Source organism: Varanus komodoensis, unplaced genomic scaffold (assembly GCF_004798865.1).
Source record: "Varanus komodoensis strain SLA01 unplaced genomic scaffold, ASM479886v1 scaffold32, whole genome shotgun sequence".
NCBI lineage: Eukaryota > Metazoa > Chordata > Lepidosauria > Squamata > Varanidae > Varanus > Varanus komodoensis.
The window spans coordinates 17,287,117-17,298,331 of record NW_025335798.1 but is presented as its reverse complement, the minus strand read 5'-3'; the positions used below and the strand labels follow the sequence as shown (position 1 = coordinate 17,298,331).

The following is an 11,215-nucleotide window of genomic DNA, read 5'->3' as shown; positions in this document are numbered from 1 at the left end:
ACTTGAAAATTGCTGTTTTTTCCTTAAGGTTTGTTGCACATTCATTAAAGGTAATCTTTTTGCTGGAATGGCCTCTTCTTATTCTTTGCAAATCATTAACTCTTCTGCTCCTTTTCAGAAGAAGCTTCTTACTTAATTCTGTTTTCCTTCTTTGGTATGGTTTGGTAACAGAGCAAAGGCAAAAAACCCAGGTAGACTAAATACTTTCAACCAAATATACATATCATGTTAAGGATTTGCTGTCAAAAAGTCTTGTTCTAACCCCGTAAGTCCCATGCCACTAACTCTGGAGAAATTCTATTCAATTTAACACCAAAATAGCAGTAGTAATCGCATTACTTAATCAATCTCATTTTTCTCACATAGAAAAAAAGCATGAAAATCATGTTGTGATGTGTGCTGAGAAACTGCCACCGATTTCTAATGCATGTACACGGAGTGGAATGGTCATGTCTGCAGTCTGCATGTGAGCATCTCTTGCCAGCAAAAGAAAAGAACAATATCACTTCAAAAGCAGTAAGACATGGTTCAAAATAAATACACCTTGGATGGGGCTTACAGTCATTTACTTCCATGTGAAAACGCTCTTGTTGGAGACTTTCGCCTTGAGGCACTTTTCATGGGAGGATCAAGGCACCTTTGACCTTCTCATACTGCTGAATGGGCAGTTGCCTCTGCGTCCAAACACTGGCTAAACCTGCAAAGGACTGGATTAAAGGGGAGGATTCTAACTTCTGTGGCTGCGCAAAACATTATGCTGGCCTTCCAAGTAAATACGCGAATGCAAATGATCAGATTAGAGAAGTGCCTGCTTATGGCCCAATGACCAGAGGGTAAGCTGAAAGGCCAATGTCCACATCATGCTCCAACACCTTTTAGCTCACATTCCAGTTCTCCAGTTTCCATTCCCAGTTATAAACATGGAGAGGTGGCTTGCTCATGTTGTTGGAATGCAGCTTCCATCATCCATCACCTCTGACTGGCTAGCTGAAACACAGTCCAACATTTGGAGGGGTATACATTCCCCCCACCTGCTGCAGGCTTTACAGGAATGATGATTTTAACTATGTTGATTAGGGTATTCTGTCTGTACAACAGAAAATGTATGCATGAAATCATGCCTTATTCTATCAGGCCCCTAGAAGTCTAGTAAAGGTGCTGTTATTGCCCAAGTTCACAAAACAGGTTCGAAATGGATGGTAAACATTCCTACTGTACGGCAGTATCAGCAGTTTTAGAGTCAGGCTGGGGAAAGAACGAGGGAGGCAGCATACAGCAAAACTCTACTCCTAGAATGCCACCTTCCCTGAGTAGCAAGCAGGGCTGCCGCTTCATTTGGAAAAAGCATTCCATGGGAAAGAACCAGCATAAATCTGGAACTAAGACATGCCTTTGCTCTCTCCTCTTTTCCTTTTCCGTGTCAGGGTCTGCACTCTGGATGTGGGCAGCTAGAGACCAAGCAAGACAAAAGCAACAGAGGCACCAGGATCGGGCCAACAGAACTTCAGGAAAAACAGAGGCCAAAGGAGGGTTTAATGGCAAGTCCAAATCATAGTCATGGTACAGCACAAGGTCAGGAATCAGCGGTATGCATGAGGGCAGAACACGGACATGGTCAGGAACACGCCAAGGTCAAGAACCAGGAGCACAAACAGAGGTGCACATTCCTTGAACAGGATAACAGGGCAGAAGAGACAGTAAGGCAGGAACCAGAACATGGTCAGAGCCAGATGCAGCAAGGGTCAAGCAAGATGGAGGGCCTGAACCAGGGTTTGCAGGAAGCCCTGCATTACTGAGCCAACATGGTACAGCAGGATAAACAGGCAAAGCATGACAGAGGTCAGGCACAACAGCCAGGCAACATGGAAAGGCAGGAGACACAAGATGCAGGAGCACAGCAGGAACCAGGAACAAGAACTGAGAGGAGGAACTGTTAGGTAGGATGAAGGCACAGCAGCAAGCAGGAGGACCTGTGCTACTGAGAGAAGAAGGCAAGGTGTGAGGCAGCCAGGCGAGGTGCAGACATTTCAACTACAGGAAGACCTGTGCTGCTGAGGCCCATTTGCTCTCACATAGCTCTTCCCCCACAACTCCCAGCTGGTGCTCATCAGAATGAGGGCTTCAGACTGATCCTACAAATACGGTGGTAATTGTTCTGGTTCTTGCCAGCAAAGCAGCCCAGACCCTGACACTCTTCAACAACCCCTCTCCTGTCCAGTAGTGAAGTGGTACATTTTGAGGTGCAAGGTTTCACCATGGCAGTCCCCACAGCCACACTCCCAAGGAAGTTGTGATGATCCATATCAGCAAACTAGGTCTAGGAATTTTTATCCGTTAGGATTTGGGTGTTCTCGTTTATTAACGGAAGGGATCTTAATTCCCATTTCATGACCTAGCCTCCCCAAAATGCTTTGTACTACAATAGGGGGCAATACTATATTATTGCTGGGAAAATTCATTCCTTCTCCACAGCTGAGGAATACAACCCAGCTAATCTCAGAGGGAACGGGACACTGCGGTGGCTGTACAGATGGAGGCAGCAAATGATGTCAGCTTTCCTGCTAATAAAAAGTACAGACAGCACATCCTTGCAAGCCCTGGCTCTGCTACACCGCTGATCCTCTCTTTCTGCTTCTCTTCAAGCCAAGAATAATCAAATGCGGTATGATCCACCTGAGCGCAGACTGCCTCCCACTTGTGGATCCTGATGAGTGTTCACTTTCTACTCATGGAGCAGGAATGCCCAAAGGTGCTATGCAGATAATCCTGCTACAAGAAGAGCTGTAGACTAAGGGTACAATCCTATCATATTCAAACAAGTAAATCCCCCTACAATTCCTAGCATTCACTAGCTAAATGCGGGGAGAGTTGTAGTACTTTTCAGGCATGAACATGCATAGGATTGTACCCTTAAAAGATCAGGAACCTAGAGCAGATTCCAGATGAATAAAAAGGTTGAGATTCTGTCGTTTAAGCTAAGGGATCCTTAACAGAAGCCATGAATAGCCAATTAGGTCCACAGTGGAAAGTGTGGATTGTTTTCTCTGAAAACACGTATCTGTGCATGTATTACCATCTGTACTGCAAGTTGGCTTAAGGATAATTTGATCAAAAGCAAGATATAAATAGCCTAATTAATTAAATAGCATCAGAACCAGAGAAATCCATTGACCTGTCAGCAGCAACAGGCTCCAAAGGAGCTAAATGCAGCACTTCTTCAGACATTTGCCACAAGGCATGGCACTGACTGCAGCAAGAGAGGAAACAGCAGAAATTGCGCACACAGGTGCGCACGCACGCACACGCACACAGTATGAAGGCAACATGGGGTGCCGGGACCGTCTGGCAGTGCAAGATGGCATTTCAGGGGGTGCAACAAACAGGAAGCCTGTGTCAAAACTGGTGAGTCTCGGCATTTTTTGCCAAAAATTATCCCAGTAATAAAATTATTTATTATTTTGTTTGCATTTGGAGTCAGTTCTCTTTTGTGAATCAAGAAAAAATCTAGGGAACACCTGAATCCACAGGCAGACTTCCGGAGCGCAACCAGCATGAAGTTCCATGTTTTAACAAAATCATGAATGAGAATAAAGGAACAAAGAAGTCACTGAATTTTATGTTCACTACTGGGATTGAGTTTACTGTCTAATTGCTAATAGTTTTTTTCTAATTGCTCAATTTATCTTTGAATTTTATGTACCGATTTAAAAGCTCATCTTTTTTTAGTTCAATTTGTTAACCCACACTCAGGATTGAATGAAGTTGTCACTGAAACATGCATTTTCATGTTGTCTGAACCGAGCCAAGATAACAAACCTACAGTGCTGGACAACCTACAGTGCACAACCCAGTACCAAAATATGGGTACCCTTCACAGATTGTGAGTGGTTAGCAAGTCATGCCTTGTTAGTATGACTAGCTCTGATAAAACAATAGCCCATGTTCCAACAACAACCCACATGCAACCCTTGATTATGCACTATCCTGTTGTCTGAACACAATCTCTGAAGACCAGGTGATGGAAACCAAGTATAGTGGTCCTAGGACTACCTCCAGCACATGTCGGCTGGCCTTACCAGCTTTGGAGACAAGGAGCTGGCCTTAGCAACACAAGCAAGCTACTTTTTTATTGAGTCGGGCCATTAATCCCTTTAGCTTGACGTTGCTGACACTGACCGGCAGCAACTGCTCTCCAGGGTTCCAAGCAGGAGCTTTGTCGGCCCTATTTGGCAATGCCTGCAGTTGGACTGGGGTGCTTCTGCACAGGCCGGACCCACTGAGTTCCAGCTGCACCCGACCAAAGCTCAGCACAGCGACGCTTAGCAGCTTCCTCCTCCTCTCCGTTGCTCCACTATTTCCCCTGGGGTCTCATCCCGTTTTGCTCCCCTCTCTGTTACGTGTTGCGACCCTGTGCATGACCACACACAGGCATCCGCGGCCCTGGATTTTAGGAAATCGGCACCCTGCCCGCACATGAAGCTTGGAGCTCCACGAGCAAAGCGAGCTGGTGCTCGGGGGCGACTGCCCCTCCTTCCACCCCTGCGCGTCCTCGGGCTTGGCCGCTCCTCCACGTCCCGCCCCGCGGCTGGCCGCTCGGAACCCTCCGGGGTGGCTCTCGGTGCGTGCTCGCCAGCAGCCTCCTTCGCACGCTCGGTTACGCAGCCAGCCAGCCTTAACCGAAAACCCACCCACCCCCGGCACCCCCCACTTGGGAGGGGGAAGGGTTAGGAGGGGAATGAGAGGAGGAGGAGCCGGGGCCGCCCACTGCCGCTGCCGCCGCGGTGTCGCGGTACAGCGCCAAGGTGGGAGCGCGTCTATAAAGGAGAGCGGGGCGTGTTGGTGCGAAAACTTTGTTTGGTTTTGTTGCGTGCGGCCGCAGCGGGCAGGAGCTGAGGGAGTGCTGGAGCGATGGATTCGAGCATGGATGTAAGTGCCTCGCTGGGCTTCAGACGAATGAATGAATGCGTGCGTGCGTGCGTGCGTGCATATGCATCAGTGTGCTCGGAAGTTTCTACAGGCGGCAGTTGCTCTACTAAACGTGATCCTGTAGATCCCAGCCTGGGGAAGAATCCCACACCCAGCCATGTGGCTTTTGTTTGTTTAGCTAATGAAAGTGCGTGCCGTGCTCATAGCCCAGGCGGCATTCCTGCGAGGAAAAGAGGCGTCCGGCACGTTGCAAGCAAATCTGTTTCGCTCCAGCGCTGGCTGAGCGATTGCAGCGCGCGCGCCCGAAAGCGCTAGATCCAGTTTGCACCTTAAAAATCTTGGGTATCTCCTGGTAAGCGGGAGCCTCTTCTCTTGCACGCACATTTGAAGGCGGTTTAACTTTGCAGAAAAGCCGGCAGAGTTTGGTTGCGAGTAGCTTTTTAAAAGCTGTAAGTGCAAGGCGAGCCGAGCGTGGAATCCAGGCAGCTTTCCGAGGCAGGGGGACAGTGGCAGTGAAATAAACGCTACTCGGGGCCTCATAAGCGTTTACTAGAAAGTACCGCCTGTTCGTAGACCGCTTCTCTTTCCCCCACCCCCGCTCCGTATTTGTCTTTTGTTTTACCTCCCCGGGAAGGTTTTGGAAGGAGGGTTTGTAAATAAACACCAGCGTGAGTTTAAATAAATGCCGCTATAACTGGGGTGCTTGTACACCTGTTGCCGCTTTGATTTGGTTTGAGAGCTGGGGATGAGCCGAAGAAACCCATACATCCATTTTAGTGCGAAAAAGTCCTCCTGGAATGCTAATGGAGTGATGTTGTAGTGGATTTGGCAGACTTTAAGTAGCGCGAGCAAAACCACGGAACTTTTCCTTGTTCCTTGGGTCGAGGCAGATCTAAGAAGTAGATCAGACTGGACATTCGTGAGTTTGCCTTTCCTTTCCTCCTGCATTTCTTGCATTAATAGAAAACGCAACATACAGTGAAGAACTTTACGGGAAATGTAATTATAATGCAGCAAGGGTTCTTTCTAGTTTTACCTGTTCCTAGAATGGAAGGAGCCCTTTTTAAAGAAGAAATAATATTCATACACATGCACTATCCCATGGGATCTACAGTTGGACCTTAAAAGGTTGGGTCAAAAAAAGTTACTAGCAGAGTACTACATAGATACTTTTTCCAAATAGGTGGCTAGGACTTGATCAAGGGCCAGCAAAGATTCTACAAACCCCAACAAGATCTCCTGAATGCGCTTGGTTTTTGCAAGCATACTTCTGCAAGTTGCAGATATAACTACTTAAGCAGATACGGACTAGGGTGCTGCTTGCCATTGAGAACAGACCTTGCAGACTGACTCCTGCTTGTGAGTTTCCCTTTGGACAATGCTAGAGTTTTGGCTTGATCCGGAGTGGCTACTCTTGGCCAAATCAGTGCTATCCATTTTGAATTGGCTTCCAAACTCATCTGTACAAGTGCTCCCAGTTCAGTTAACAATGAAAGCAAAGTTTAAGTGAGGAAGATGTCAACACCCTATTGCACCAGGCTTTTCACTGTTGTTTGAACATCCAAACGGTTGGCGGTTTCCTGAGATACAGCTTCTCTTTTTTCTTCTATTTCTATTGGCGGGCATAGTTGAAATATCTCCTTCCCTTCTTCTGACACACAGACCAAAGCAACACCTGCCTGTGGAAGAGAAAGTCTTTGCTTTCAGTTAGACTCTGCAGACTTGGACTTTTTAATCTCCAACAACATTGTGGTCTTTTATGTCTTCCTGTTGTTGCTGTTGTTTGTTTACTTTCCAGCCTGATGAAGTGTTTTGATAAACTCTAAAACTTGCTTAGGGCTTTGGTTGCTCCCAATAAAAGTATTATGGACCCTGTTGCTACTCTTGGATTTCTTCTCCTAGTGGACCACATGCCACCTTGTATGTCAGCCTTACAAATCAACCCACAAGAGGTAGGCCACCCCCCAAAAAGTATTAGTCCGCTGGGGGAGGAGAGGAGCAAGGAACTGCATTTCTCTGCTAGGCATAGAAGAGGGGGCTCCCCACTTCAGGAAGCCCATTTTCTGGCCACCAGCTTCTCCTGGGCTGAAATCTATGCTTTCTGCAGTTCTTGTTTGTGCATTGTAACCCTTTGGGAAGTTTGGGGCTTTCCCCGTGTTGTCCAGAAACTATTGACAACCACTCTCATAGGCGCCTTCTGGCTGTATAATATGAAACTAGGCCTGCGCTGAAACCACACCTGTCCTTTCGCATGCAATTTCCCTGGGAAAGAGGCAGTTGTTTTTCTGTTACTTTTGCTGTGGAGATTTTGCGAAATTTGGGGAGAGGTGGTGGTGTGCAGGTCCTCATTGTTTTACTTACTGTAAGGGGATGGTTGTGGGCTGAGGAGGAAGTGTGTCAGTTACTTGACCTTTTTATCCAGTGTGGTCCTTGAAGCCCCGCTGGCTGCCTGAAGTTTCTGAGAAGCTTCCTAGAAGACTCAGCTAGGACTTTCTCCCTTGGGTTTTTCCAGTGCTGCTGAGTTCCTGAAAGCTGAGTGAAGCACCTTGTGGAGTTGTTCTTGTTAAAAGTACTTTTAATAATACAGAGAACAGATTGTATTTCACATCTTCACTCAGCACTAGAAAGTCCCAAGGAGGCCAACCTGGCTAAGTCTTCTGCAGGACGCTTCAGGAGCTGAAACGACCGAAGAACCAGTGAGGACAAAAGGATAGAAATAGAGCACACATGGAACCCTTGACCACATCCTTACACTAAAGAAGCATGAAGCCCAGCACCCCGAGAATTTTCTCCAAAATTCTCATCCATTCCCACAATTTTTGGGTGCAATTTCTTTTCAACCCAATAAATGGATGAGCGGAGTTGGGCAGAAATATACAGCATAGTGCTACAAGAATCTGTATAGTAATGTACTCTGAATGGTTTCATGGTTTGCTTATGGAGCTGTAGCATCTTTGGAGTTGGAATCCAATGCCCATGAACAAGGTGTGATTACAGTCACATTCAGATGAGTCTTCATGATTGTTACCATACCACAAACAAGGCATCATTTACAGCTTTTATAAATCCCGAATAATAGCAATTTAGCTTCGAGTTACCAAGGTGGAGGTAGAGAACCTTTGCTCATTTGGTCCTGTGCTCTGGTCCTTCAGACATGATGGCTCCCCCACACACACACACACACAGAGCATTTTCATATAGGAAGCACTTATAGACCACAAGGGCATTGCCACAGCCTGCGTGCACACACAGGGGAAAGCAGTGATTCCCCTAGTGCATACGTATCATGTATGCACTAAGATAAGCAGATGTATGTCACTCATTGGAATGTTATTCCTAAAGACCCATGAAGTATAGTCCTAATTTTTAAATCTCCTTTAGAAAGTGGAGATAGTATTTCTGAAACCAATTTTTTCAAAAAGTTCTAATTTTATTTATGTATTTGTTTCACCCACTGCCTCCCTATCTGGTGTATCCCAAGTTTTCTTGCTAGTGTTAAAACTTTAGCATTAATCTTTAAAATTAGGACCTAGAACTTTTAATACAGAGACACGGCATTCTGCAAAAAGGAGGTGCACCTTTGTATTATTGTTATAGTTGCAGAATTGGAGGTTTTAAGTGCAGAATCATAGCCTCCCTGGATATAATTTAAAGGTATAACAAAGCATACAGTGTATGAGGTCCCTTCATTTCTGTTATGACTCATAAGGCCATTATGCAAGAGATGCACTCGGAGCATAATTTCCAGCACTTACATTTCTCTAAAGGAAAGTAGTAGGGAGACAGCGTTACTGACCTAGGGTCACCAGAGGGCTCTTAGAGATGGAACGCACCCAGGTCTTCCAAATCCAGTGCACTATCCACCACACAACATTGACTCTTACCTGCCAGTGAATATATTCTAGGTTTGGGCCCCCGCTCACTGCCATATTCTAACCGCTTCTCTTTTATTGTTCAACTACAGCTGTCTTCTGGATTCTTTATTTTTCTGTCCGAAAATACTACCGACGAGACAGGCTCTGGTGATGATGGGAACTACCATGAAGTGTGTTTGCAAGAGGAGAATGCTGATTTCAACCGGATCTTCTTGCCTGTAATCTTCTCCATCATTTTCTTGATGGGAATCATTGGCAACGGCTTGGTCATTCTGGTCATGGGCTACCAAAAGATGCTGAGGAGCATGACTGACAAATATAGGCTACATCTCTCTGTGGCTGATCTCCTGTTTGTCATCACCTTGCCCTTCTGGTCTGTGGATGCTGTGATAAGCTGGTACTTCGGAAGAGTCTTGTGCAAAATGGTCCATATCATTTATACTGTCAACCTGTACAGCAGTGTTCTGATCTTGGCCTTCATCAGCTTAGATCGGTACTTAGCAATTGTGCATGCTACCAACAGCCAGAGACCCAGGAAACTGTTGGCTGAAAGGATCGTCTACTTTGGTGTTTGGCTACCAGCAGCACTCTTGACTGTTCCTGACATGATCTTTGCTGAGACTAGTGAAGTTGGTGGAAAATACGTGTGTCAGCGATTTTACCCTGATCACAACTGGGTGATTTCCTTCCGATTTCAGCATATATTGGTAGGCCTAGTCCTGCCTGGTCTTATAATACTAACTTGCTATTGCATTATCATTTCTAAGCTGTCACACTCAAAAGGCCATCAGAAACGTAAGGCTCTGAAGACCACTGTCATCCTTATCGTTGCCTTCTTTGCCTGCTGGTTACCATACTACATTGGCATCAGCATAGACACCTTTGTCCTCCTTGGATTCATCAAGAATGGCTGTAACTTTGAGGCAGTGGTGCACAAATGGATCTCCATTACAGAAGCCCTAGCATTCTTCCACTGCTGCCTGAATCCCATACTTTATGCTTTTCTGGGAGCCAAGTTCAAGACATCAGCTCAAAACACTCTCACCTCTGTAAGCAGAGGATCAAGCCTTAAGATCCTTTCCAAAGGCAAACGAGGAGGTCATTCTTCTGTTTCAACAGAGTCTGAGTCTTCTGGTTTCCATTCTAGCTAACAAAATCTTGTTTTCAGTATATGTAAAGAGTATATATATGTGTATATATATATGTTTGTGTGCGTGCATGTGTGTGTTATTGCCACAAGATTTTGGAGGGGTGGGGGTTGGAATCCTCCAAGATAATGTACAAGTTTATTCCCAGTTGGAATATTATATTTGTTTTTAGTTTTTGTGGAATTTAATGGACTTATTTATAAAATAAAAACCTTTACCTGTTCATGAGAGAGTGTCTAGGCAGGACCTGCGTGTATGTGGCTAGTTGAGGAAGCTTGATCTCTTGCTATCTAATTGTACAGATGTTGGATCTAAACACTTTTAGAGGATAGCATGGCTGATGTGCCCAAGTTATTTGTATATATAAAAAAGGATTTTCGGTGTACCTGGTGAAAAACGGCATTATCATCTATGTGGATATTTAGGACTCTGTGCCTGACTGCATAAGCTGCTTTGGTTTACACTAGTTCAGTTGCAATGTAGACAGTGGGTGCGATTCACATGCTACTAAAGGCAGGGTCAAGATGCATACAGTTGAATGCTGCTGGATTGCACCCAGTGACATTTACACCCAAAGTATCTTCTGTCAAGTACTTTTTGGTAACAAATTGGATTGCAAGACTTTGCCCTTGTAAAGTTGTAAATAAAGGTATTGGACAAAGAAAATCACTTGGAATTGTGTGTTCATTTGAAGTTTAATGCCACTTCCTTCTGCCTTTCTTCGACCTCAGGTTGCTAATGTATAGAACATTGCATATTCCCACCAAGAGAATATGCCTGAGTGTATTCCTGTGTAAGGAGGGGTAGCCTTGCAACATTATGCATCGGTGTATAAGACACACAATATTACTATGGATTTGGTGTGCCAGAACAAGCCTTCACCAAAGCTGGTACAGTTCATAAGCTTTGCACTTCATTTTCAGACTATGTCTTGATGTAGACTTCATTCACTGGCTGGCAGAATAGAACACTTAGAACACTTGACAAAACCCCAAGAAACCACCGTTGAAACATTTGCCTATGTCTTGATCTTAGGTTAAAAAATCAACAAAAATAGCAAAGTTCAGATTCTCAGAACATTTCTGCATGTCTGCTCGATCCATTCAGATATTTATCTCGCTCAGCATTATGAAATGACCCTTGCCTTTGAAATCAGCAGAATCCCTGCTCTTCTCAAGGTCAGTCTCTATTTTTGTGCCCTGAGTAATGAGACAGACTGTTGACCCCAAGCTCAAACTGCTGTGTGTCTTTTTCCTAGCATGGTGG

The 11,215-nt window shown here is 45.3% G+C and overlaps 1 protein-coding gene across 1 annotated transcript; it reads left to right on the top strand.

Annotated features, from left to right (window-relative positions):
* Positions 1–4,833: 4,833 nt before the first annotated feature.
* Positions 4,834–10,615, top strand: CXCR4 (C-X-C motif chemokine receptor 4). Its single transcript, XM_044438228.1, has 2 exons — positions 4,834–4,926; positions 8,891–10,615. The coding sequence occupies exons 1-2, from the start codon at positions 4,909–4,911 to the stop codon at positions 9,950–9,952; spliced, it is 1,080 nt and encodes a 359-aa protein (XP_044294163.1). The 5' UTR covers positions 4,834–4,908; the 3' UTR covers positions 9,953–10,615.
* The last annotated feature ends 600 nt before the right edge of the window (positions 10,616–11,215 follow it).